Below are 27,780 nucleotides of genomic sequence, written 5' to 3' on the forward strand. Positions count from 1 at the left end.
TCTAATTTATTTTTACTAACAGTAGTGATAACAATGAACAAAGTTACTCATAATATTACAATTAAGCATGACTCTTTTGATACACAAAAAACTTTTTATTAAATACCATCACCGGTTCGAATATGCAAATTACAAAGCAACAAATCGGAAAAGAAACCAAAACCATACCAACATTCAAAATCATAAATCACATCCGAAATCTATAATCCCAATTAGTAATGTTAGTTTGCACCACCACATATATTTCTTTTCAAATTGCACGAAACATAACTACAATCACCGTATACATCACCAAATCAAAAAATTCCAAATCATAACCCAAATCATAAAGTGGATTGTTTATAATAAGTTGAAAGAAAAAAAAATAAAGGTTTCCTGTTTTTATTAAAAAAACGAAACGTTGAAGAAGACATAGAAAATTGAAATCTCTTCATAAATATTTATTTTTTCGAATGTTAAATGATTTCTCGATTAGTATAACAAAAGTATTATATAGTTACAAAAAATACCTTATTGATTCAATATAATTTACAAATACGAATTTTATTTGTGACTTTGAGAGCGTGACGGGACTTTTACGAAGAAAATACATTATAAAGATTAAATATAATGAAAAAAAAAATATCATTATTTATGTTATTCTTACCGACGGAGTTTAAGAAGGGCCCTCCTTGTACCTTCAATCTGCCCAGCCCATACTCATGAAAATTGAAATAGCAGATTCTGGATATCTTTTTTCAAAATTATGTTTAATTATTTTATTATATTTTTTTTTTCATTTATTTCGGATTATTTTTACTTTTCAATCTTGTTGTCTCTTTTTTAAAGTTTTTTTTCCTTTTATGTATTATTAATGCAGATAGCATTTTTGTTTTTATCTTCATAATGCACTATTTATTACATCTATTCTTCTTTTCTCTTTCTCACTCAATGTGTTGTCATTCAGATATCCATTAATTATTTGCCATATTTGTATAGAAGAGAAAAAGTAATGATACTAAAATATTTTCTCTAATTTATTATGTTAAGAAAAAATAAATAAAGAAGATAGTATTTATATTGTTTTATTTTTTTCATCTCTTAATAAATATTTTTTTTTGCTTTGGTTTTCTATTATAGGTCTCACAGGGCAAGTAAAGAAAGCATCTTTCTCTTATCATCTTTCGTCTCTTTTTCCGTTTCTGCCGTAACAAACACTGAACTGAGTTTCGTCTTATCTTCAACGTTGTAGTTTGATTGGTGATAAGACAAGGCACTGATGTATGATCTGTGCACCATACAAATTCTCATCTTATCTTCACTAAAATTTCATTTTTTATGTATAAATTATCTTTATTTTTCTGTTGTCGTATTTTCACTCTATTTTTATTTTACTATGAAATTAACTATTTTTTTCATCGAACAAATTACTACCAGAAGAATAAGACAGTCACAGAATTTGATGATATGTCAAAAGTTAAAGTTATTAACTTTAATATTAAATAACTTAAAATAACATATATAAATATAAGTTTAAAATAAAAAATATATGCAATCGTATTTATTGTGTCATATCTAAACTGTTAACTATTAAATTGATTTTGATTTTCGATTTGAAGAATTTTTAGAAATTATAGTGTTAACCTCGATTCTACACTCTCTATACATTTGATTGTTATTTTTGCTTCAATCAATTTGAGATATTATTGAATGGGCACTCGTGTAAAATATATAATTGGAAAAAGAAAAATGGATTTAAATCTTCATCAATGAAGCTTAACATAATAATAACTGTACGGAACAATGGACAAATTTAATTGATTAAAAAGAAATTGTAGCTTCGTGATGATTATGTGTTGAATATGACATATAGGTACGACATCTTATCCTATCAGTTATCAAAAGCCATGAGAAAAATGCAGGCAATGATTGATGAAGAAGCAAAGTGAAGAATAATGAATTATAGGCCTGAGCAAAGTTTTTTTTTTTCAATAATTAAATTTGAGTGTAACCTCGTGAATCCCATTTAATTTGAATATAATATCTTAACAATGTATGAGTGATCTATGGTGAAAATTTCACATTAGATAAAATATTATTTTCTCTATAGTGATTATAAATTTTATTTTATAGAGTTAAATTATATAGTATAAAAATAGATGTATACTTTACTTTATAAACTTATTTTATAAAATTAAGTTATGTTTAGAATCTCTTCACAATAATTTAATTTATCAAAGTTATGTTTAGAATCTCCTTCATAATAGTTTAATTTATCAAGTTAACTACAACGTACTAAATCGAAGATTGATTTATATTCAATTATTTTTTGAAAGACGGACCCAAGTCCAATTATTTTAGTGTAGTATTTCTTTTACTTTTATTAAAGCATGTGTAAAAGGTGTTAGGTATGTGGTAGATAGAAGGGACTTTTTGTCCTATATATAGACATGACATCACTTTTTGTAAATAACTTTTGAACATAATGAATTGTCATTATGTAGATATTACTCTAGAGCAATTTTATCTTGAAAGTCAAGGCTAGAGAATCTGGCCACCTTCCATTTATATCTACCATTCTCCTTCACTCCCATCAGTTTCTCACTCCTCCATCGTGGCATCCATCTCTCACCAATTCGTAGCTTTCCCGTGGCTTGCGTCATCAGCCTTATCAGCCACGTTTCATTCTCGCACCTTAGAGAATCACGTCATTCTTCATTTCCGTCTTCATTGCGTCGTCCATCTCTCTCTTGAGAGATCTTCATCCACCAGCAACGGTTAGCACCATGCTCTTCACACTTTCACCATCGTCTTTGCTTTTCTCTCAAGATTTCTTCCATTCCACCGATTCAATCGGTGAATCCTCTTTGTCCACCGTTTAAAACCTCCCAAACGCCCAACCCCATAATCTATCCCGATCAAACCACTGAATCTAGGGTTGCTTCCGTGTTCGTCTTCCGTTGCTTCTTCGATACCGAACTTACGGATTCACGGTTCAAATCGCATTCTCGATTGTTTCTTCGGTTCGTCAGCTCGAGCTACTCTCGATTTCATGTCTTCTCATCGATTCGCCCAGAGCCTTCGTCTATCAGTTAAAGGTTAAGGTTGATTTATATTCGATTATTTTCGGAAAGAAATATTTTGTTTTGTTTTAATTTTAAATAAATTATGTTTTTCGTAAAATAAAAATGTATATGTAATTTCAATAATTACTTTTATAATAGATAATGATTTTATATAGTTTATTAATTTAAAAAAAAATTATCATGTGAAAAATAATATTAAAGATAGACAAATGTTCGTACTATATTTTAACAAAATTTACTAAAATGATAGTAATTGAATTGGATTAGGTAGATACGAGTTTTAAAGATTAAATTTAAACCTTACAACCTTTTTACGCTATGAGCTCTCCATTCAAAAATTTATTTACGCACTTTAATTCATTTACTTTTAAAAGAGCCAGTCTTATTAATACCAAACATATTACTAGGGTTTACACTATTAACCGTTTTTAATTGAATGAAATGTTTTTAAAATAGTTTTAATATCACGTTAATTAAAAAAATTATATTAATTTTTTTTAAATTATGCCATTCGTTTTTATTTTTATAAAAAATTCTTAAGTTACGTGTCTTATTTTAGTTTCTATTTTGAAAAAATTGATATAAGTATATTGTTTCTTCAGTATTGTATTAATAGTATTAAAAAAACAACGTGTTAGGAATGTTTATTAATTTTTCAAAAGTTATATGAAAAAAAATACATTTTTAATAATTATAAAAACTATTTCTGTAGATGTTTTGTGAGACTGAGAGACAAACCTTTGCTGACGTGACTTTCCTTCTTCTGACCTCTGAATCTTCTGCTCCAAGTTCTTCATGTCCGAGCCGAGGGGAGCGTGTGTTGGAAGAGCTTCTGCTCACAATAAAACATTCAGTGAATTATTAGTACGGTTGAAAGTATTTGGACGTAGTGAAGAGTGCATAGAACGTACCTGGCTTTTAGCCTTGGCCCTGTATTTATAGGTTATCATAAGCCTAATAAAATATAAACAGACTTATCTTAAAATCCGGTCGGTTGCTCAACAACAGCTTTATGAATATCTTTAATCAGATATATTTGATTATTAGTCCAATAACTTAAATGCTGGCCCAACATCTTTTAATCTGGTTTGCCTGGTTGACGAGCGCTGTCCACGTTTGACTTTGTTGACAAACACTGCTACAGTAAATAGACCGATCTGTCTGGATACTAATCATTCGGCCTAGACATCGTACTATACAAAAACTAAAATATAAAAAAGTACAAATTAAATACATCTTGAATATTATTAATACAGTACTTTAATATATCAATTTTTAAAAATAAAATTAAAATTAAAACACATAAAAAAAGTATAAAGGAATATATAAAATTAAAACACATAAAATTTGAGATTTTCCTAACAATATATAAAGGAATAACATAATTTCACTTTTTTTTGAAAAACCAAATTATGAAACAGTGGAACTTGTGTTGATTGTTTTCAGCGGGACAAAATCTGACACAACACATGCGCTGTCTTCACAACCATACCGTACCAAGACAGCTGTTTTCTTTTTCTATTTCTTCTACTAAAATTATATAACACATTTTAAAAAGAGGTGACACGTGGCGACAGTTGCCCCGTGGTAATACCGTGTTTCTTTTCATATTAAAAAATATTTTAAAAGAATAAAATGTACAGTATAGTTAAAAGAATAACAAATATCTTAAAAAATAGTATAAAAATAAATAACTCCTCTTTCAAAAGTCAAGCAAACAAACCAGATTCAATTAGGAAACGTAAGAAGAATAAATACGTGTGACTTGGATCCTTAAATTTAGGATAGGGATTCGATTTTTACGTTAAAATATTATCATTTTATTTTGAATGAACATGTCAGAAAACTTATTGAATCTCATTAAAAGTTTTAGATTCGTTTGTATTAAAGAGAAAAAAAAAATTAAATACATAGTATATTTTAACTTATCGGGTTAAAGAAAAAATTTAAAAAAATAATATAATTTAAGAAAAAAGATCACCAATATTCTAATAATTAGAAAAAAAAAATTCCGTTGCCGGGACTTGAACCCGGGTCTCTCGGGTGAGAGCCGAGTATCCTAACCAACTAGACTACAACGGATTTCATGCTTCCTTATGTTCATAATTTTTAATATACTTATAACATTATTAAAAGTCGACAAACACAACATCAACGAAATGAGAAAAATTAAGAATATCTCATCTAGAAAATTTAGACCAAGAAATATGTGGGAAAGGTTTACGTTAAGCAAACATCAGCTAACGTTTCCACGAAAGATGTCTTTCTCACATATCATCACAGGTCATGACTGATTTTTTTTAAGGTTGTGATGAAGATCCGTAACACATGATAAAATCTTTGGGGAGGAAACGCTACAAAGAAATTCTTGCTTGCACTTCTGTCAACAAAGGAAGAAAGAAAAAGAAACCGTTGCTTGTACTCTGAAAAACTTGTTTTTCCTAATTGAAGGATTATTTCATTGCTAATTAAACTAAATTTTCTAAACTATACGTGTTTTAATGGTTTAACATAGAATTGACGTTTTGTAAAATTTTCCAAATTAATAAATATAAATTTTATTGTCTAAAATTCAATTGGTTAAAAAAACTTATTAATCAAATGAAAGCCCCACGGGGTCCACTGGTGTAATTGTCTTTTAATGAATAAGTCGACTTTGTAAATAAATGCGAAGCTGCACGTCGTTTTGAAACCTTGAAAATGAAAACCCTAATTTCCATAAAAAAGAAAAAGGAAAAACTCACTCACTTTCCCCTCTTTTTCTCCACCAATTTCCGCATCACTTCTTTCCATATATTAGTTGCAGTTAATTGTTGATGAGGATGAAAATTAATATTTGCTTTTATCTAGGGTTTGTTAAGATTAATCATTAATTTCTGGAGTATTAATTAATGAAATAGAATATAGATAATCTAGCTTCAAATTTATATGGTTCCGTACATGTACTTGTACAGTACTTAAACAGTACATACGCAAATACTTATACGGTAGATGCGACGGTGAATTACGTTGGACCTACACTCTGATCAAGGTCGTACCTTTCACATGTCATTCAGAACAGAAAGTTAATGTCAAATGTCGAATATATCCATTACGATGAACCTTGTAAAATTTGTTGTATAAAGGATAATCAATAAAAATGATCGATCTACTGATAATTGATCAAGGATAATCAATTTTTTGGTGATTGATCTAAGAACAATTAACGATAAATAATCAATCCAAAAGTAATCAACCTAAAAATAAAAATAAGATACCAGTTGGTGTGACTTAACGCCACTACACATTTTTAATTTAAATAATAAATTACCATAAAGTGTATTCCTTTTTTATATATATATATGAGTCATGGTAGAAATAAACAACGATCATTCAACATTTACCTACCCTTTTTTGGAGAATGAGATTGCTTCTGGATGCCATTACTTATTAAAATACTGATTGTAACTTATGGGGAAATCTCATCATATACTTTCACGTCAAATTTAGAGAAAATGTGATAATCACTTAATTAACTATTTATCAAATTGTTATTGCCATATTCACATGTTAATTATACAAGAATTCCCACGTATAAATAAACTTATCAAGATATAAAGTTTTTTCAATTTTCAATTTTAAGTTGATTTACTAAAGTAATCTACATTCTTAAACGTGTTTCTATTGCGGAGAAAACGTGGATGAAAAGATCTAGACAAATTTATTACGAATGAACTTAACAGTGATCACTAATACATATTATAATGTTTTTTATTGACGGTTGCTAACAACGAAATTCAGTGATTCTACAGCAGATTTTGACACTTGATAGATATACCGAGGTTTTAAATTCTTCTATTACTATATTTAAATTGTGTTTTCCATGAAAGGTTATGACGTAAACAGTGATGAAAAAACAAACAACTTTAATAATAATAAAAAAAACAGCGTTATAGTCTATTCGTGTTCAACATCAGCCGTATACGACGTTGAAATCAAAAGAAAGTTATGTATTTAAAATTAACCAAACAAAGCCTGTTTATCTTTTATGGAGGATGAGTGAAGCTTTAGCATTAAGGAAGGAAAATGACGTTTTATTTTTTAAAAAAGTCTATTTTTATTTTTTTGTTTTAAAAATATTAAATTTACGTTTGTATAGAAAGTATTATTTAAAAAACAGAGTTTACGACAAAATAAGAAAAAAGTTAGGTGAGGATCAGTTAATCCATGTAATGTTGTTAAATTCTGAGTTTGAAAATATCAACAACTACAAAATGTGTGATCAAGTGGACGAGTTGGTCTCACAGTCTATCTCCACAAAAAACAATGAATGTTAAAGATCTAAATCTGACAAGGACCATGGAAGAGTACATTTTCCCTTTTTCTAATTCACACGTTTATATCCTATATAACATTAATTAAATAGTAAAAAGAAAAACTAAGAAATCCTCTACAGTTCCCGTCCAATTGAAGCTACAGTGGTTGCACCCTCTTCATCGTCAAGTGGACTGAGAAAACCTGCCCAGACTGGTGGGAACACTGCTATAAATACATCACGCACGTCTTCGGTTTCTCCATATCCAAAAACTCAACACCGTTAATTCTGGTTAATTAGATGGGCACCGCAACCGCCTTTTCGCCTCCCACCGTTTCAACCACCAGTAAATGGCTGGGCTTCGTGGCCGCCGTCTGGATTCAGTGCATCTCCGGCAACAACTACACCTTCTCCAATTACTCCGATGCGCTCAAATCCCTCATGCATCTCACGCAGGTGCAACTCAACAACCTCTCCGTTGCTAAAGACATCGGAAAAGCCTTTGGGCTTCTGGCGGGCCTCGCCTCCGACCGCTTCCCGACTTGGGCCATTCTCCTGATAGGCTCCGTTGAAGGCCTAATTGGATACGGAGTTCAATGGCTCGTTGTGAGCCAGAAAATCCAGCCCCTTCCCTATTGGCAGGTATGAAAATTTAAGAGGTTTTTGAGATTTGAATCTGGTACAATTAAAAGTCCCTGTTATTGATTTACTGATAAGTTCGTCGTGTTTGGTAAAACGATGCAGATGTGCGTGTTTCTGTGCATGGGAGGGAACAGCACGACGTGGATGAACACTGCCGTTTTGGTAACGTGCATACGCAACTTCCGTACAAACAGAGGACCCGTTTCGGGGATTTTGAAAGGCTTTGTAGGGTTGAGCACTGCGATATTCACCACGATCTGTTCTGCACTTTTCGCCGACGACCCTGCCTACTTCCTCGTCATGCTCTCTCTCGTTCCCCTCGTTGTTTGTCTCACCGGTATCTTTTTCCTCCGAGAGCTTCCTCACGCCGTCGCCGCCGCCGGAAACGCCGAGGAGGTCAAGTATTTCGGCGTCTTCAACGTCGTTGCCGTCCTCGTCGCGCTCTTCCTCTTGGTCTATGGCTTCGTCCCCAGCCCCGGCGTCCTGGTGTCGCGAGTTTTCGTCGCCGTTCTGCTGGTTATGCTGGCTTCGCCGTTGGGGATTCCGGTGTACACGTACTTCAAGGGACGTCTCGGAGCGGGGAATGACGTGGAGGGGCAGAGAGCGAATGAACCGTTGCTTGGTGGTGGGGAAAAGGAAAACGAAAGCGTGGCGGCGGTTGAAGAGGAGGCTTTGGTGGAGAAGAGAGCGCCGATGGTGGGTGAAGAGCACACGATAATGGAGGTGCTGAAGAGCGTGGATTTTTGGATCTTGTTCGTGTCGTTTCTCTGCGGGGTTGGAACTGGTTTGGCTGTGATGAACAATATGGGTCAAATCGGGTTGGCTCTCGGGTACCCAGATGTCTCACTTTTTGTCTCTTTGACCAGTATTTTCGGATTCTTTGGGCGGATCATCTCGGGTACCGTTTCCGAGTTCACAATCAAGTAAGTCTTATCATTCCACTTCAACCAAACCAATTTTCATACATTTTTAAAATGTTTTCATACTATGACCGAAACAAAAGAATTGGTTTTATCTTCAATTGTGAAAAAATCAAATTTAATATACAAAATGACGGCAGAAAAAGCATATAGCACTTGGAATAAAAATGAATCAAATAATGTAAAATGAATAGCAAGTGGGATATACTAGTCGCAATCATATTGCATATGAAAATAATCTTGTGGATCATTTGTCTAATCATACATTTTACTTTTACTTGTTGGATTCTCAAAATATAATAGGTAATATCGGTGATGTTTTTTTTATGTTTCATAAAAAAGAAAACACAAATATCACAATAAAATATAAGAATAACATTTTTTTCTTATCTGAGTTATCTATTTGGATTCTAAATATTTCCTTAAATGCTTTTTAAAACTTTTTTACATTGAATTATTATATCTTTTGATAAGCGTAACAGTATTTTGTTGATGAAAAAATAAAAAATGTTGAGATGTATAATATAGGCCTAACTTATTCAACAACGAGACAATATTCAGATGATGATGATACAAGATTTATTTATATGCATACAGTTGCGTTAAAATCAAATTGTTTATTGCTCGAATTAAAGTTGTTTTTGGATAGATCTCAGTCTTAATGAGCTTATTTTGTGCCTAAAGGCAGAAGAAAGTTAGGTAGTAGTTTGATTGATTTGATTTGGAGCATGGTTAGTCTATTATAGTAAGTTTGGTAGTAATTTATGAGAGACTCGATTTTGTGCATGTTTTGTCTATTATAGTAAGAATCAATTTGTCACGGTTTGCAAATTTGTCTTTTGAGTTTTATTATCTATTATAGGCCGTATATTTGCAACCAGAAAAACACTGTTAAATGTTGGTCATAAGAAAGTGAGTTGAATTGGCATACATATATTAAATTGAGGTTTGCATTCACATATTATAAATTAGATTAATCTCATTTCTTATTCGAAAATTGATCTGCAGGAGAGCAGCAACACCAAGACCTCTCTGGAATGCAGCATCTCAGCTTCTAATGGCTGTTGGTTATATACTGATGGCAATGGCTATGCCAGGTTCTCTATACATCGGGTCTATTTTGGTTGGCATATGTTATGGAGTTAGGCTTGCAATCACAGTTCCAGCAGCCTCGGAGTTATTTGGTCTGAAATACTATGGTCTCATCTATAACATTCTGATCCTTAACCTTCCTCTGGGCTCTTTCCTTTTCTCTGGTTTGCTTGCTGGCATGCTGTATGATATGGAAGCAACGACAACTGAGGGAGGAGGCAACACCTGTGTTGGAGGTCACTGTTACAGGCTGGTCTTTATTGTCATGACCGGAGCATGTATCGTTGGCTTCTTCTTAGACATTCTCTTGTCATTCAGAACCAAAACTGTTTACACAAAGATTTCCATGAGCAAGAAACCCAAGAAATCCTTATCAGCATTAAGCAGCCGTTGATTCATAATGAATCACATTCCTGGGATTGATGAACTCTTTGCTCAAATGATATCTCAATATCCGTATTAGCTCATTTTTTAGAAAAAGGAGGCTGATTGTTTTTTATTCCATTTTTGCCTCCGTGGTGTGCTGTTATTTCCTTTACAATGTGTTTTTAGAACTGTTTATGTACCAAATAGAGAGAGGTGTCTTTAGTATCGATGTGATGGGTTTTTTGGTAGATCAAAACACTATATATGTTCTATGAATAGGAATGGCGGTATCGGTTCTTTTTATCATATTCATTAAACCAGTGTTGTTTGGTTACTAAAAGTATGAAAGTCACTGTATTAAGGTTGCAACTTTTGGCATTGATCATGTGTTATATCTTTGAATCTATTTACAGCTAGAAGATATTTCATTCCAAAAACCTTCCATCGTCCTTTTCCTTTGTCTTCTTTTGTTGCAAAAACAAATAAAACCAAACAAAACCTGCCATAGATCTCAGACATTAATTGCAAATCTACAGATGCTTTCAACATATCTAGGAACAGTAAGATCAGTGAAGTTCTGGTTTTAAAATTTTACATGAAAATAAGATCAGTGATGTCTGGGTGATTTTAGTTAATAGTACCACTATATTTAGTTTCTTAAAAATTAATTTAATAGTTCAATGATCAAAATATGATGCAAATTTTTTAATTACATACCTAATATACAACTTTCAGATTTGTTATAATAATTTTAATGTCAGTTAAAAAATATATAGTTATTTCACAAGCATAATAAAGAACATCATATGACTCTCATTCATACATTTATTTAGAAAATTAAATAAAAACAACAACAAAAGATAGCTCAAACGCAATATTAAAAGTCTTCAAATTAAAACTAAGACTCGTGCACATTCATACCTTATTAGATTTTCAGTAGTGAAATTAATACAAAATTTAATGAAAATAATCTAAGGTGTATCATTAATTATATGAAAAGAAGGATGAGTCAGAATTTATGTGAAAAGGAAGAATGGTTTGACATAATTCTTAAAAAAGTAAAAGGAAAATAAACTTTACCTTAGAAGGTGGGTAATTACTTCCTGCACCTCGTTAAATTTTCACTCCCACCCCATTAAAATACTATCAAAAAATGCTTTTCGTAAAAGAAGGGGTCCATTGGCTTCAGAAAAAAAAAATCAAACTTGTTCATTGTATTCTAGAAAATAAATTTCCAAAATGACAGAGTGCAGGAAAAAAAAAGGTTTAGATTTGAAATGGTAAAAACCCATTTCCATTTCGGGACTCGAGTTTCTCATGGGAGAGTCTGAGTGTCCTTACCAACTAGACTACAACGGAATTCCTATTATTACCAATAAAATAATTCTCCCTAAAGTAAAAAACAAGAAAGAGAGATAAATAAATTAATTTCTCGTTTCAAAAATAATGATACTTTTAGTTATATATAAAAAATCTAAGATGACGGAAGTTTCTACCCTATTACTTTTTCTTCTAATATTTCCTTAAAACAATTATAAGATTGAAGTTAACCGGTTCAATCTCCAATAGATCTTCTAAAGATTTAAAAGCTGTCTTTAACTTTAAGTTTCTGTAGTAACTATTCATCTAAATGATTGAAATAGTACACACAAAAAGTGAATTTAACATTTGATATTTTAGATGTTAATAATATAATAAATGCATGCTATTTATCTCTTTATTTTGAACTTATATTTATAGATTTTGGAGTAAACTTTTGATTAGCAAATCTAATTACGATTCAATTGTTATTAATTTCACTTTATTTTTCAGTTGTTTCACAGTAAAATTAATTACTTTAACCATTAATTGATTAGTTTGTCTTCTTGACTGTCCGATCTTAATGGTAGTTTGTTTATACATTTGACTGTTTGTCCTATGACTCACCAAACAATCATACATTAAAATTACTTTCTATTTATAGATTTTGGAGTAAAATTTTGTTTAACACACCTAATTACGATTCAATTGTTATTAATTCCATTTTACTTTTCAGTTGTTTCACATTAAAATTAATTATTTTAACCATTAATCGATTAGTCTAACTTCTTGACCGTCTAATCTTAATGGTAGTTTGTTTATACATTTGACTCTTTCGATCATACATTAAAATTACCTTTTATTTTGTATCTAAAATAAGCCATCGATGGTCAAGAAGATATTATTTTAACACAAATGTTTAAAAATAGTATATTTATAATTTTTTTTATTATGCATACAATAATCTTAAACTACTGAATAATATTAGTATCGCAATAAAAAAATTAAGTGAGTTAAATATATTTTTAATTTCTAAATTTTTAAGTGAAAATAAAATTTGTTTTTTTTCAAAATTTTAATACATTTTACTCTTTAAAAATGAATTATTATAGTTCTTTAATTTAATCTAATTACGTATCAAACATGTTTCATACCAATAATTGAGTTATTTATATCATTCAATATATTTTTAATTCCATGTTTATTAAAAAACGTGTTTGAAAAGTAAAAAATTAACATAATTATATTAAAAAGATTATATATATTTATTTTGAAAACTTAGAAACAAAAATAGGTAAATATTGTTAACATAAACTAATTTAGTTTTGTGTCAAGAAAACTAATACTTTAAATTTGAATACTGCTAAGTTTTTATCTGTTGTTTCTCTGCTTTTATTCAAAATACACTCATGACAACTAATGATAATGTTTAAAAATATATTATTATTTTCTTAGAATATCAATATTAAAGTATTTATAATGCCCAATAAAAAAACAACACAAAAAGTGCAGCACAGAATCTGAGTCCTAAAAACATACTTGACCCAAAAATATACTAGTCCATTTACCTCCTCATCACTGTTCTTCAAAGAAATCCTGATAATATGGCTTCGCCATTATTTTGGAGGGAAAATGAACAAGATGAGAGCTCAAACGCGGGCTTCATTTTCGTCCGATGCCCCTTTGCTAAAAAATATTATGTTCGTCCCTGAAAATATCTGACAATATTTTTAGTCAAGGAAAACATCATAATATTAATTGAAAATTATATATATTTATTTCACAAGCATAATAAAGAACATTTCATCGTCCTCATACATTTATTTAGAAAAAGAAATAAAAATAACAACAAAGATCGCTCAAATGCAATATTAAAATTTAAAATACAGACTAATACTCAATCATACAATACTAAGTTTTAAGTGAATTTATTAAAAAGAAGTTAAGATGTATGGTTAATCAATAGATTTTCCTCCCATCATTGCAGTACAGATAATTTTTGTCCTTTATTGTCAGATATTTCCATTTTAAATAAAGTAAAAAACTAAAGAAAAAGGAAAATTCCGTTGCCGGGACTTGAACCCGGGTCTTTCGGGTGAGAGCCGAATATCCTGACCAACTAGACTACAACGGATTTTACATTTAAATATGCAATTAATTTATCTACAATATAGTCAAATACTGGTGTCATTTTTAGATGTTCATTTGTTTTTAATTTAATTGAACTACTTAGCGTATGATGAAGTTAAAACAAATTTATTTCTTACTTGTAAAAATATAAATTCAAAATTTTCAAACATCAAACGAAAAACATACTAAAATTAAGTTTTTTTAGGACTGATTATTCGTGTTGGGTTCCAAAACGATGGTCGTAAATGGGAAACAACGCATCACACACCATAATCACCATTAGCTCGATTTAACAAAAAGGTAAAATACAAACACCAAGTTCCCAACTCACATGATGAAATGGTAATCAAATGCCACAAGAACTTAAATTATTCTTGCAGTCACTATATGTTCGAAACTGTCTTTGTGCTGGGTCCCCAAAACGGCAGCATTTGGACGATATGATCATCTTTTTGAAAAATGCACAGAAAAAGTTCATTAGATTAGTTGCAACACCAAATCAAAGGCATGCCACTCAATGCACTTTCCATAAGATATGATCTTGTTGAACATTATTCTCGTTCTTGATGACAGATAGATAAAAAAATTAAACGACACTTGCAGTGTACCGTTTTAATAATTGAACCTAGTCTTGTGCTATATTCCATAATTAACCTTTTATTTACTTTGATAAAACCAGAAAAACGCATTTCAGACAGAACTCCCTCGTACCAGACAAACAAAAAATTAAAAGCCAAACAAATTACTTGTAATAGCCGCAAAGTGAACCTTGTTAAGCAGAAAGATCTGTTCTTCTCTTATGTCGTCCGTCGGTGAGAAACCCAATTGAAAGGCTTTCGCTCACAGCATGAAGATAGAACCTCAGAAAAGCTTGGATGTGGGAGATAAATGCTCCAGAGATTAATTAACAATATAAAAACCAGAACTTTAACGAATGAAACACGGAATATTTTTTTTGCCGAATCTTTTGGCGGGTGGTTTACAATCAAGGAGAATCTGCCAGCTTTACTGGCAAAGCCAAAATTCTTGAACCCACCACGAAAAACCCCAAATTCTAAGACCCATTTACATTTAAGAAACAAACAAAAGCCACGATGCTGGTTCGGCTAAAGCAAGGTGAAAATAAGCAAAAAGCTAGCTGAGGACACAAACGCCATGGAAACTGTTCTTCTGGGGGAGGACTCTCCCATCGCCAACCCAGCTAAATATGACCCATCTGCCAGCATTGTTTCTCCTCCGGATCCTGTACTTGACCCGGAAGCCGTAACGGAGTTATACACAACTCCATTGTCCGCACCCGTGTACACCACCGCTCCTCCTTCGGATCCCATTCCTGTTCCTGTTTCTGTTCCTGTCACTGTCCCTTGTGATGATGATGTTGAGGGCATGGGGTTGGTGGTGGTATCTCGTGACGATTTCTGACTGCAAAATCAAATCATGCACACATTGAGACCATCATCAATTTCTCAAACAACCTCAAATTCTTGTTCAATGCTAACATTCTATGGTCAATGCAACATCAACAAGGGATTGTTGCATATATGAATTTTATTGGATAGTATTAGGTAATGGAAGTAGCACCAAGCACCAACCATCATCAATGCTCACTTAACCATCATCTACTATTTATTTATTAGTAACATGAACATTAAAAAGTTCTGCTTTGGCCATACCAAAACCCACCTAACGCACTGATGCTGGAAATAGTGAAATCTTCCTACTATAACAAGAAAGTGTTAAATAAAAAAACTTGAGAATGTGAAACAAATTTAACCTTAACCTACAAAAGAATATAAGAATATCATAGAATAATTTAGAATTATACTGCAAAAATTCTCAGATCAGAATAAAATAAACATAGTACGAATATATTGCATGATGTTTGTGACAGTAAACTAAAACAATAGTAAATCAGCAGAGACAGATTTGTTTGATATCGATAAAAAAAAAGACTAAATACGATGTTTATGTGACATTAAACTATACAAATGTCTTCCATCAGACAATATATACAAATACACCACCTTCACACTCGACTAAAGTAGGGTTAACTATTTTTTTTTTCAGGAAAATACTATGATATTTACCCTTCTCGAGATAACAAGTTAATAGGAATACCAACTAAATAATGTGCATAAAAGTAGTCTGCAAAAAATAGTAGCAGGTTGCAGTTTCAAAGATGCGATTTTAAGGGCAGAGAAACAAGGCAAATGAAACAATTAGAATCAGTAAAATACAGCACTGCATAAGGAAAAAAGTTAGGTGGTAAATTGAGATGGAGTGAGTAAGCATGAAACAGAAACAGAAACAGAGGTGAGCAATGAATGAACGGAAGGGCAAAGCAGAGGAAAAGAGAGAGAACGGGGAAGAATGTTAACCTTGGAGAGGATGGACAGAAGGTAACGGTGTAATCAGCGCCGCTACACGTAAAAGTACTGGTAGCGTCGTCGTAAGCGTAGCTATACGATTTTGGGCAAGCTGCCTTGAACATCTCCGAGTAAATGGAGGGCCTACAGGTTGCGGGTGAGCCATACGCGCCGTTGCAGCAGTACTCGGGGCTACCAAAAGCCTCACACGCGCTCTTGCACGCGCTTCCCTCGGAGGCTCTCAGCTCCGCCGGGCATTGCTGGTTCAGATCCGACGTGCACCCCGTAGTGGCGCATAGACCCGACCCGCCAGTACCCTCCACGATCATGGGAAGGTTGTAGCCGTCGACGAGGCTGACGTCGTAGAAGTCTTGGCCTCCGGTGCCCAGCGTGAACTCGGCGAGAGTGGCCGGCGGGGCGGCTCCCGCGCCGTTGCATTCGACTTGGCCGGAGCCACAGTCGCCAGTGAGGCAGGAACCGGATCCGGATCCGTCAAAGGTGCAACCGGTTCGGGCCCAGAAGCGACCGGACCAGCCGGTGGAAGCTTGGAAGGTGCGAGAAGTGTCCTTGGGAAGCTCGAAGCCGGTGCTCTGGAGTGGTGGGCTACCAGCATTTGCGAGAATGCCAGGCCACACCGTGTAATCGCATCGGTTAACGAATGTGAAGGTGGCAGCCATAACCCCTGAAGAACGTGAAGAAGAAGAAGAAGCGACAGTTAGTAAAAAAAAAAAAAAGTGTTGTTTTTGTAGTTTAACAATGAAAAACATAATGTGAGGATATAAAGATGGCGTTTTTACCTGGGGTAGTGAAGAACAGGAGAACAATGAAAGTGAGACATGAGAGTTGTGTGAGATCCATAAGTTGGTGTCTGGTTTTTTCTTGGTTGGGTATGGTTTGTGAGTGTTTGTTATGTTATGATCACCAACTGTTCCTCCTCTGAGTGTTGGTGAATGAGTAGCAGAAGAGCAGGGTCTGGGAAGAAGAGGGGTAGTGTTTGTTTGTATGGAGGAGGCAGAAAACGACAAGTGACTTAGGGGTAAAAGTGGAAGAGTGAGTTTTACCAAGGACAGTGTGTGTCAAAAACACAGTCTTTTAGGGGGTGCTTAATAAATAAATAAAATATAGTATGTTGGTCACAATAATTTCATCCCTAATTAATCGGGCTGATTTAACAACGGGACCTCTCTTTTGCTGCCAATTGCACATCCAAGTAAATAATTTCATTTGTATATTTTTTTTAAATCTCAAATAATTGTTTTTATTTTTATATGTCTCATTTTAATCCTTATTTTGACAAATGTAAAGCAATCAGATTATTGCACTGACATATAATTAAAAGATGGTATTTGTCAGTTTATGTTTTTTATTTAGATATTTTTTAATTAATTTAATTTTAAAGAATATATATTTGTTACTTGTAAAATTGTGTCACGTGCCTTTAATTTTAATTTAGTTCTTTTATTTTATTTTTATCTCAATTCTTTTAATTTTTTTTAAAAATGAAATCATTTTTTTAAATTAAAATGAAATTTAATTTTTATATAAATATTATACTAATATATTTTATTAAATATTTTTAAAAATATTAAATTTATTTATATTTATATCTATATTTAAACTTTATTTGAAAATATTTTTAAATTTTAAATTTTAATTTTTTTTCTAATTTATTACAAAATTGTTTAAAATTATTTTAAATTTTAAAAATTGTCATTTTTAAATTAACTCAGATTTGTGTAAAAATGTTTAAATTTTAAATATTTAATAAATATATAGTGATTTAAAAGAATTGAAAAAGTTGATAATAATTTATTTTATGAAATGCAATTTGATAAACAAGTTTAACATGTTTAAATTGATTTTGAATTTTTTTTATTAATATTACTTTTTATTAACAATTTTAAATAGAATTCATTATAAAATATAAATATTTAAAAAAAAAATTAATAAAAATATTTGTATAATATTTATATAAAAATTAAATTTATCTTTTAAAAAAAATTATTTAATTTAAAAAAAATAAAACTGAATTGAGACAAAATAAAGATATAGATAATAACACGTAATACGTAACTCTGTCAACCCAATATTAGTTTAACACGTGGTATTTTCTTTCCTAATTTAAAAAAGTTAAATACAAATCAATTTAAAGAAACACTTATACATAACATGTTTTAGTTATGATAGTACAATATTAATAAAATTAATTTGATTGCACCAAAACTTTTAAAATAAAAACCAAATTAAAACGAATGAAAATAAAATCATCTATTTAAGATTCTTTTAGAAAAGTGGAGGCAAATAAAAATATTTAACCTTTAATTAATAACATTTACATTCTCTAAATTCTATTCAATCATAATACACACACTGTTAACTGTTTTCATTCGTGTACAATAATTCTCTTTTAAATTTCAATCCATTTTTATTTAAATGGATACAATTTATTATATTTTTTAAGTCAAAATTAGATTCAAATTAAAATCAATTTTTATTCTTAACTAAGTGTGTAATTCAAGTTAAAAATGTTTCACAAAGATGTCTTGTTCAATATAAACAACAAATATCCTGCTATAGGTTGATTGAAATATGTCTCAGTTAAAACTAATTTAACGATGTTTTAAATTGTTCTTCTTGTATTGATATATATCCACAATCACATGTATTTACTTATCAGTTGATATGCCTTAGGTTGAGATGTTCTCTATTATATATGTTCCTTTACGTTTTAAAATAAAAATTAGAAAGCTTTTTTCACAACGATGTGTCCAATCATTGTGAAATTCTTCATTAATCAACTTGCATATAAGGGTTACAATAAATGAATGTTGTTCATGCAAGATTTAACACAATCTCAAAATGTTGATACTTAATATTTCATATAATTTTCATATAATGTTCATATAGTGAGTAAAAGTCAGAACCATGTAAAGGTAACAACCAATCCTTGATATATGCTCGGATCTACCATACGTTGAACACATATTTAATGATAGTATAAGCTTAATTTCAAAGATTAAATTCCTCTAATCTAGGAAAAAAACACAAAGTATCTTTTCTGAGGTTCACTTTTCATTTTTTTTTCGTTGCTTGATTTCATTGTTTCATAATTTAGTTTCTGAAAGTATTGAAACTTTAACTTTTTCAGAAATACGTAAAAACTGTGTAGGAAACTAATTTTCAACCATTATTATTGCGACATCAGAATTCAAACGTTATGCTCCTATTTAAAATTGTTTAAAATTTGCGGAATTCACACATAAATTTCTTTTTATATTTGTTTGATATTATCTTTTTTATTTTTTTAAACATATATTTTTACAACTATTTTACTTTTATATTGTATATAAAATAAATATAAAAGTGTGTTATTTTTTTGCCGAATATATCACTTTGGTCAAATCCCATTCATCCTACCACCTTCTTCTACATGCACATGTTCCCATGACAACTAATTGCGTTTTCCATGTTTTACCATTCTGTTTTAAGGATAAATTAAGGTAAGATGAGAACTAATGAAGTGTTTGAAAGCTGGTTGTTATTGTTGTTATTGTCTATACAGTACTTACCAGAGTGGCAGTAGCAATTATGTGAGAAGCATTGGATTCCACTCTCTTCTCTCTTCTTTTTATGCCACACACTGTAAACTGCAAAATGTTGACTTTCAAACCTTCATCGACCCAATAAAGGAAAAGGTGGAAAAAATAATATATCTCTCTCACACACACGTATATATAAAAGTATAATTTTCAAAATAAAATTTATTAAGTTTTTCAAAACTTACCCAGATTACATACATGGTGAATGTAAAAACCCTCCTCCACCAAACGATCAAAGTATAGATAACTAAAAAACAGATATTAGAAAAGTTGTGATTGAGATCTGTGGGTTTATATTTGCCACCGATGACAGCAACATAAAAGGAATTGAAACATTGGAAACTCTAAAACACATGATTTTAATGGCCATTTAAGCAATCTTTCCTTGACAAAAGCATGATGGATTTATGGCCCATTTGGCTAAAATGGAAAACAGACAGAATAATTATAAAAAATAAAAAGTTGCTTCATGGTTATAAGTTTTCACAAGATATGAAAAGAGTCCCCACTTTGTTCTCAATTTTAATTGTGTAAAGTTAACTTTTTTATTTATTTTTTAAACATAAAGAAGTATTTAGCTGATGGAGAATATAATTGAAGAAGTAATAATTACTTAACGAAAGATAAGGTTGCAACGGTTCAGGATTAAAATCATAGTGATAGATAAGTTTTGGAGAATAATACATCCCATAATTTAATATAGTTATCACGTCTCTTTACTAAAACAAGTTCATTTATTTAGATTGTAAACCTTGAATTCATACTTAATTTCAATTTATCGATCATGGAGTTTAACACAAGTAATTGATATATCCGTCTTAAAATTTAATCATATATGATATAAATTCAGTATTTCATAAAAAATAACCTTTTGTCATACTTTATTTATCATTAAGTATACTTTTGTAAGACAAACTTTTAAGATATCAAGCGAATTATGTTTATTAAAAAACTTAATTTTAAAAAACATAATTAAAACAAGTGTCTATACATATTAGTTCAAGTGACCACGTATCATCATAAATATTTAACTTTAAATAATCACAAACACTTTTTTCTATCTTTGAATTATGCATGGAGTTAAATTCATGTATTAGAAGATCTTTCGCTCCCAAATTACCTGTTGGGAATTAAGTCATTTTTATATAATAGGATAAGTTTTTTTTTTTATCTAGAAAATATAATTCTTTTCCACAGTGCACCTAAAAATTATAGAAACATCCGTCAAAATATTTTTCTTTTATGAGTCTAATATTAGTAAACTCACATAACTTCATTATTAAAAATTTTATTTAATACACATTCTACAACAAACTCAATATAGTATTTTTTTCCTATTGAAAATAACTATATTGTAAAACATAACATCCTATAATAAAAAATGACAAATATTTAGAGTCTAATTTATCTTACACACATCATTATTAGATTTTGGAAAATACTTTAGTTTTATTCATGCACACCCACACATTTTTATTTTAAAAGCTTAAAATAATTTATTCTTATTTTCAAAGTTTTTTCTTTCTCTTAACGAGTACACCAACTCATCCAGCAAGATAAAACTTAGAGTTTTAGAAAAATAAAAATTATTTAAGGATCATGATATTTTAACAATTTTTTAACAACAGACAATATTTCATTATTTTATTGGTCTGTGTATTTGAAACGAACCAATCACACGCTACTACATAGGTTATTGTTAAAAAATTGTCAAAAAAAATTATTAAAAAAACATTTTCCATTATTTAATGAACATTCTTACTCACTCAACGAGACATTTCTAAAGATATACTTATTTAACTAATACTTGACTTATCTCATCCTCTATGAATTTATTAGATTTTAAATTTTCAAAATTTTCTAAATAGAAATTTTATATTTAGTTTATAAAGTCCTTACTACTCTTAACTATTTTCAATCCATTAAATGTTTTCTTTATTTATTAGATTATTAATGTTTGGAATAGAGGAAATAATTATTCTTATTATTAAAATATTTTTTTAGTTCACATCTTTCCCGTCTCCAGTAACCACAACCAATAATGTATAATTATTAAAAATATAACATTATAATAATATAATTTAGCATCTCTCGTACAATAAGATGAATAAATGAATTGAATAATTTAAATACTCTCAAGTCACGACTGATGTTCAAATGCGTTTTAAAAAATCATAAATAAGTAAACAAGTCATTTATATTAAATGATTATGATAAATTTGATCAATACTTTCTTAGTAATACGAATTGTTATACATCTAAAGTCATTACTAGTGTTGGAACCTTATCCTATTTGGTTAAGGTATTCTATCAAATACTATTTTATAACATATTTTGAATAAAGGTAAGTTTATCATTATTTGTGTAGAATAATAGTGACGGTCCCATGCAATTATTTTCTTCTTATTTCTTCACAAATATCAAGTAGCAAACTTGTCCTATCTCTTTTCTCTTCATTCTTTCTTTGTTGGTTATCAGTATCCTGATTCAAACAAAATCTTAGAGATTAATTTCAAGTTTTTAACTCAAAAAATATACGTTTTCACCCTTTCTTCTTATAGCTATATTTATCAAAACTTTATCTTCACATTATTAGTACTTTTTAAGTTTCTTGATAGAAAAAGAAAATACAACCAAACAGAAAGGCCAAGTTTGGTGAGCCCATTATTCCTTTGGGTGCTTCTTCTTGCATTTCCAACTTTTCAAGAAATACTAAAATTAAACTTGGTTAAGATGCTTTTAACCTTGGTAAAAGAAATTATTTTTTTCTTTGACTTAGTAAACTTACACACTCAACCACTATGACACAGACGTTCCAGCAATTTCACCATGAAAATTGCAAAATATTAGTTGAATCTTAACCGAATTTTAAAATCCTTTTAAAAATTTAAATTGATTTCAAAATTCATTTAAGAGTTGAAGTGATTTCAAATTCGTTTAATCTTTAAATCTTGAATTTCAAAATTTGTTTAACCCTTAAATCTTAAACTAATTTCAAAATTTGTTTAACATTAAACGAATTTTGAAATTCATCGACCTCTTAAACTACGAGTGAATTTATTATAATAGGTCAGAGAAAAAGTTAATTTTTTTTACCTAAGTTAACAATATTTTAACCAAGGTTAGTTTTGATATTTTCTGAAAAGTTGAAAGTGCAGATAAATCCTTTGGAGGTGCAGGAAGAAGCATCTTGTTCAGTGTATGAATGAGCCCATTCCTGTAATTCGGGGAGGGAATTGAAATCCAGAACCAAAATTTAAAAAATTTAAATAATTCAGTTGGGCAGAACAAAACCAAAATTGTGCACGAAGCTTCATAGCGATTACTTGATATGCCTATTCTCATGTACACACTGTTGCACTCGTTACAATCTATCTCTCGCAGAGTACTTTGCAAATTGGTAATGCCTCCATGTTCATAAAATAAGAAGTGAAGGATCGCCGAGATCAACTACTGCAGTGTTGATGTATTAAAAGTGGGAAAAAGGAGACAATATAAACAAAAAGAAAAAGGATTTACAGTGTTTTCCTATATGGTATCTATCTGAAATGTCCATAAATAGTGTTAGAGAGGGCAGAACAGGAACAGAGCCACTAAAACAGAGGCAACATAAGCTATGCTCTGCGTTTGAACCACAACTAATGGCGAAGAACCACTTGACTGAAGCCTTGATAAGTACATCATAGTTTTGTTTACCAGAGGAAGTTGTGCCCCATCTTTTCGTGCTCCCAAAACTTTCTGGCTGTTCAACATACATGCACATGTTATTAACAATTATATAATACTCAAATGCAGTACAAACTCAACCCCTACAAAAAACCTAGAAGACGACAACATGTACCGATAAAAGAATGTCTAAAAGATGAAACAATCTACATCGTCCATCTGTTTCTGTCTTGTTACGGGATTTAAGGGTGAGATGTCGGGCATGAAAGAAAAACACCGAGGAAAATCCAAACTCAAAAAGGAAAAGCGAGGGTTTTGTGGAAATTAAGAAACTCACTTTTACATAAATACGTGCATTGATTGGGACATGGCTACAAAAATGTGAACCAGTGATCACTATTTTCTGCAGGTCTGGTTAAATTTCACCAACAACTTCTTATAACAATTCATAAAAAAATGTCTTGAAAAGTTAAAAATATTATCTTTATTTAATGGGTATGATAGAAGGCCATGAAAATCATATGGACCACAGAAGATGGACAGCTCAAGAGCAAAAGGAAGAAGACAGAACATAAATAAAGTCATAATTACCCTTGCTTAGAGATGAAAAGAAGCTGAAAGTAAGGTTGATGGGTGATGGTGAAATAGTAACTGTACCTGGTGTAGGGCAAGGGGCAGAAAATGATCAAATAGTTCGCGGAGGCACATGTGTAGGTGCTCGTCTTGTCATCATACGCGTAGCTATACGCGCGTGGGCATGCGTGCTTGAAGAACAGCGAATAAGGAGAGGGACCACACGTGTCAGGCGTCGCGTACGCGCCGCTGCAGCAAAAACTAGGATCACCGAAGGCCTCGCACGCGCTCCGGCACGCCACGCTCTTGTGGCTGCCGTTCACGCGTGCCACCCTTAGCTCCGCCGGACACCCGCCGTTGAGGTCGACGAGACACCCCGTGGGACTGCACCCGCCCCTGGTGCCGTCCTTCGCCACGATCAGCATCGGAAGGTTGTAACCGTCGACCAAGCTCACGTCGTAGAAGTCCAGCCCGTCTGCGCCGTTCAGGGTGAGCTCTGCCAATGTCGCCGGCGGCTTGGCACCGCCGACGCACTCTACTTTGCCGGAGCCGCAGTCGGCGGTGCCGCAAGAGAACTTTCCGTCCGAGTCTTGACCGCAGAGGGTCCGTGCCCATATCCGACCAGACCAAGATTTCGGGATTTTTAACGTCTTCGATTCTCCGCTCAGGAGGGCGAATCCGGTGGTGGGAAGCGGAGGCGAGGTGGCGCCGGAGAGTAATCCCGGCCATATCGTGTGGCGACACTTGTTGACAATCTTGAAGGATGCTGATTGTACCTCTGCAAGTTTCAGCAACCGGAAAAGTGGTCAAAGAGATTTATATTTAAAATTTGTGGTTTTCTATAAATCTGTGATTTTGGAAATTACCTGAGAGGAAAGTTAATGCGACAAGGCTGAGAATGATGAGAAAGAGAAGCCAGCGACCCATGTGGATGACTGAGAATAACCAGAGAACAGAGATTGATTCAGTTTTGTTGTGAAGCTGAGTGCGTGATTGTGTTCTTCTTTTGCTTTGCTTTTCTTTTTCTTCGCCACCTCTTTCACTTCACTGTTTCTTAAGCCATCAATGAAAAAGCTTTCCTTTCCTTTTTCTTTTTTAATATATAGTTTCCCTCTTAACTTTGGGACATAGCAGGAATTCATGCACTTGTGGAATACAACTCATGTGAAACACAATTCCACTATAGTGATATAACATCATCATATTAGGCAAAACAAGTCACCAATATAGAGGAAAATCTGAAGCAGACAAGATGTATCATTGTATTAAGGTATTCTCTTTTAGGTGGTGAAAGTCTAGAGTTGCTAGTTTGGAGGTTCCTTAAAAAAAATATCAAATTCACTATATTATTACTCTTTTTTCTTAATTATTTGATAACTATCCTATACAATTATAAACCAAATGATTATATTTTACGTAAATGAACTATTTTGAGTTGGCTAACCGTTCTTTTAGTCATAAAATAGTAACTGAAGTTGAGTTTACTCACTTTTTAACTTTTTAGCAAGGTGACTAAATCAAGAATTCTGATAACTTTTACATTAAATTATGTCAATCGTCTTTGTTTTTAATTTTGAATTCTCAAATTGTTTTTTTAGGTATCTCAATTTAATTTTTTTTTTGAAAAATTTGATGTAATTAGATTATTTTATTAGTACTGTATTAATAATATTAAAGAGGTATTACTTGTTATTTTGTGAGTTTTTTGAATTTTGTTCTTTTTTTGTAAAAGCAAAATTTTGACATGTGTCATGTAACCGTGGCAGTGTGATGTGGTAATGGTAGCATCACATGTCCGTGTATTTTAGTTTCAATTTAATTCTTATATTTAATTTCATTTAGTCTTAATTTTTTTTAAATTAAAATTTATATTTTTAATAAGATTAAATTTATTTATATTTATATTTAATATTAAAAGAAAATAACTTATTTGTGTCAAAAAATTTAAAATAGAAACTAAATTGAGATCCATAAAATTAGGACTCATTTATTACATCAAATTTCTTAAAATAAAAATTAAATTGAGATGGTTTAAAAAAAATAGAAACCCATTTAAATTTTCATAAAAAAATGAGACGAATAATATGATTTAACTTAACTTATACGAGCTAATGGTAAGTTTGGGCTTGCAAAGTTTGGGCTTATAAGTATATTATTGGACAAAGAAGGGTCACACTGGTGAAGGCCCAGGTCGAAATGACACCTGATAACATATGGGTTGTTTCTTCCTGTGCCCATCAAATTTCTTCCTGCGGCCCCATCAAAAGCTTCTGGAAACTTTTTTCCGGATGAGTGTCTTCTAGAAAATAAATCCCTGAACTACTGTTCCGGAAATCAAAATAGGTTTGATAGGGTGCATGAAGAAATTTGATTGGTACAGAAAAAAAACACAGTAACGTTTGTCCAAAAACCAGTCTCATTTTTGTACTCAAATGTTGATCTGTTATTTTGCTCATTTCTTCCACAGTGAACAACACAAAAATGAACAAAAAGTAATGAGATTGTCAATAAAAGAGCTTATGAACAAGCATCAAATGCAATTTCGTATTTTTTAATCTTTTTCTCATATATTTTTTAGCCAAACAAATATCAATTCAACCATTGATCCTAGATTACTGTGACGTTATACAATTGATTGCAGAAAAAAATTGGTTTTTAAACAGTGATTTTTATTCAGATGATTGTTATTAGTTGTTGTAAAGTTATCATGCTCCTAAAGAAAAATGGTTACGAAATTCAGAGATGGGCCATTTGAACAGTGAACTCAAAAACTATGTTCTTTTAAAACGAATACTATTCTCATTCAGCCGTAAAAAGCACAACTTTAATTAGGAAATAATATCAAAGGACAAGGCCCTGTAACATGTATTCAACAAAGTTGAAAAATGTATCAATTACTGTGACAATTTAGCTGGCAAACATAGCAGAATATTTGTTCGATCTCCACAAAGGAAGGCACTAAAGTGAAGCAAAAGCTCTATTTGATGATGGGATTCTTTTGGTGACAGGAGAGGCCCAGCTCCAGCATGGATGCAAAAAAGATGAGCTACCATGATGGTGTCTGTGGATAAATTACATCACACCGATTATATTGCATATGCAAACATAGACATGCATCTTTGCTACCAAGGTTGACCACCATTGCATCAACAATTACTCATGCACTAATGGTGCAATAGTAAGTAGCCACGTTATGCAGTGGAATCACAAGTCAATGCAGGCTTCAAAAAGTGCTAACGTCAATCTTCCATGATCAAAAATACCACACCGAGAAAGGAGATATAGATGCCAAAAAGGATCAAACATTGACCTACATGAGGAGTTTTAATCATTGCAGTGCCTAATCATCTTTAGAAGTAAAGATAAAGAAAGTAATTTTTTTCTCGCCAAGTTAAGATAAATTAAGTATAACATCAGATTTCATAGCTATAGCTATAGCTGCTTGCTTGAAATTCATACATGATTATGGTATGATCATGTTCTACTCTAATATAAGTAAGCTAAGTGGTTAAACTTAAACATCAGCATGTACTCTTTTCCAGACAAACCAAATTCAGTCATAGATTTTGATTTCTCTTTATAGGTTTGACTTCCCAAAATCTCCAGCAAGTTCACCACTAAATGGTGTAGCATGCTACCACCTTTAGCAGGCACACCAGATATCGTTAGTTTTTTGTTGACTCCGCAGTACAAGCATTCAGTTAAAACTTCAAATTCTGTTTCTGTTTCAACATTATCATTGGAATGAAAAATGCAACTTTTCATCCA

General features: G+C 31.6%; 3 protein-coding genes and 2 non-coding genes across 5 annotated transcripts; 1 reads left to right on the top strand and 4 right to left on the bottom strand.

Annotated features, from left to right (window-relative positions):
- Positions 1-5,074: 5,074 nt before the first annotated feature.
- On the bottom strand, positions 5,075-5,147 carry TRNAE-CUC (transfer RNA glutamic acid (anticodon CUC)). Its single transcript has one exon. It is a non-coding gene; the product is annotated as a tRNA-Glu (tRNA).
- A 2,260-nt stretch (positions 5,148-7,407) lies between these two features.
- Positions 7,408-10,758, top strand: LOC108340777 (protein NUCLEAR FUSION DEFECTIVE 4). Its single transcript, XM_017578350.2, has 3 exons — positions 7,408-8,001; positions 8,104-8,924; positions 9,930-10,758. The coding sequence occupies exons 1-3, from the start codon at positions 7,660-7,662 to the stop codon at positions 10,405-10,407; spliced, it is 1,641 nt and encodes a 546-aa protein (XP_017433839.1). The 5' UTR covers positions 7,408-7,659; the 3' UTR covers positions 10,408-10,758.
- Positions 10,759-13,739: 2,981 nt separating this feature from the next.
- On the bottom strand, positions 13,740-13,812 carry TRNAE-CUC (transfer RNA glutamic acid (anticodon CUC)). Its single transcript has one exon. It is a non-coding gene; the product is annotated as a tRNA-Glu (tRNA).
- Positions 13,813-14,686: 874 nt separating this feature from the next.
- On the bottom strand, positions 14,687-17,182 carry LOC108338950 (thaumatin-like protein 1). The gene is made up of 3 exons (XM_017576037.2): positions 16,972-17,182; positions 16,187-16,856; positions 14,687-15,230 (listed from the first exon to the last, which is right to left on the bottom strand). Exons 1-3 carry the CDS (start codon positions 17,030-17,032, stop codon positions 14,915-14,917), a joined length of 1,047 nt encoding a protein of 348 aa, XP_017431526.1. The 5' UTR covers positions 17,033-17,182; the 3' UTR covers positions 14,687-14,914.
- A 5,881-nt stretch (positions 17,183-23,063) lies between these two features.
- LOC108339614 (thaumatin-like protein 1b) lies at positions 23,064-25,272 on the bottom strand. Its single transcript, XM_017576773.2, has 3 exons — positions 24,879-25,272; positions 24,097-24,790; positions 23,064-23,515 (listed from the first exon to the last, which is right to left on the bottom strand). Exons 1-3 carry the CDS (start codon positions 24,937-24,939, stop codon positions 23,338-23,340), a joined length of 933 nt encoding a protein of 310 aa, XP_017432262.1. The 5' UTR covers positions 24,940-25,272; the 3' UTR covers positions 23,064-23,337.
- Positions 25,273-27,780: the final 2,508 nt, after the last annotated feature.

The sequence above is a fragment of the Vigna angularis genome, chromosome 5 (genome assembly GCF_016808095.1).
Source record: "Vigna angularis cultivar LongXiaoDou No.4 chromosome 5, ASM1680809v1, whole genome shotgun sequence".
In the NCBI taxonomy this organism is placed as follows: Eukaryota; Viridiplantae; Streptophyta; class Magnoliopsida; order Fabales; family Fabaceae; genus Vigna; species Vigna angularis.

Excerpts from the sequence above, each read along its gene's own strand:
- LOC108340777 (XM_017578350.2), top strand. The coding sequence starts at position 7,660 with ATGGGCACCGCAACCGCCTTTTCGCCTCCCACCGTTTCAACCACCAGT. Across the intron at positions 8,002-8,103 it reads AGCCCCTTCCCTATTGGCAG|ATGTGCGTGTTTCTGTGCAT; the intron begins GTATGAAAATTT and ends AAAACGATGCAG. Across the intron at positions 8,925-9,929 it reads GTTTCCGAGTTCACAATCAA|GAGAGCAGCAACACCAAGAC; the intron begins GTAAGTCTTATC and ends ATTGATCTGCAG.
- LOC108338950 (XM_017576037.2), bottom strand. The coding sequence starts at position 17,032 with ATGGATCTCACACAACTCTCATGTCTCACTTTCATTGTTCTCCTGTTC. Across the intron at positions 16,857-16,971 it reads CCTGTTCTTCACTACCCCAG|GGGTTATGGCTGCCACCTTC; the intron begins GTAAAAACGCCA and ends CACGTTCTTCAG. Across the intron at positions 15,231-16,186 it reads TTCTGTCCATCCTCTCCAAG|TCAGAAATCGTCACGAGATA; the intron begins GTTAACATTCTT and ends TTGATTTTGCAG.
- LOC108339614 (XM_017576773.2), bottom strand. The coding sequence starts at position 24,939 with ATGGGTCGCTGGCTTCTCTTTCTCATCATTCTCAGCCTTGTCGCATTA. Across the intron at positions 24,791-24,878 it reads CGCATTAACTTTCCTCTCAG|AGGTACAATCAGCATCCTTC; the intron begins GTAATTTCCAAA and ends TGAAACTTGCAG. Across the intron at positions 23,516-24,096 it reads TGCCCCTTGCCCTACACCAG|CCAGAAAGTTTTGGGAGCAC; the intron begins GTACAGTTACTA and ends TATGTTGAACAG.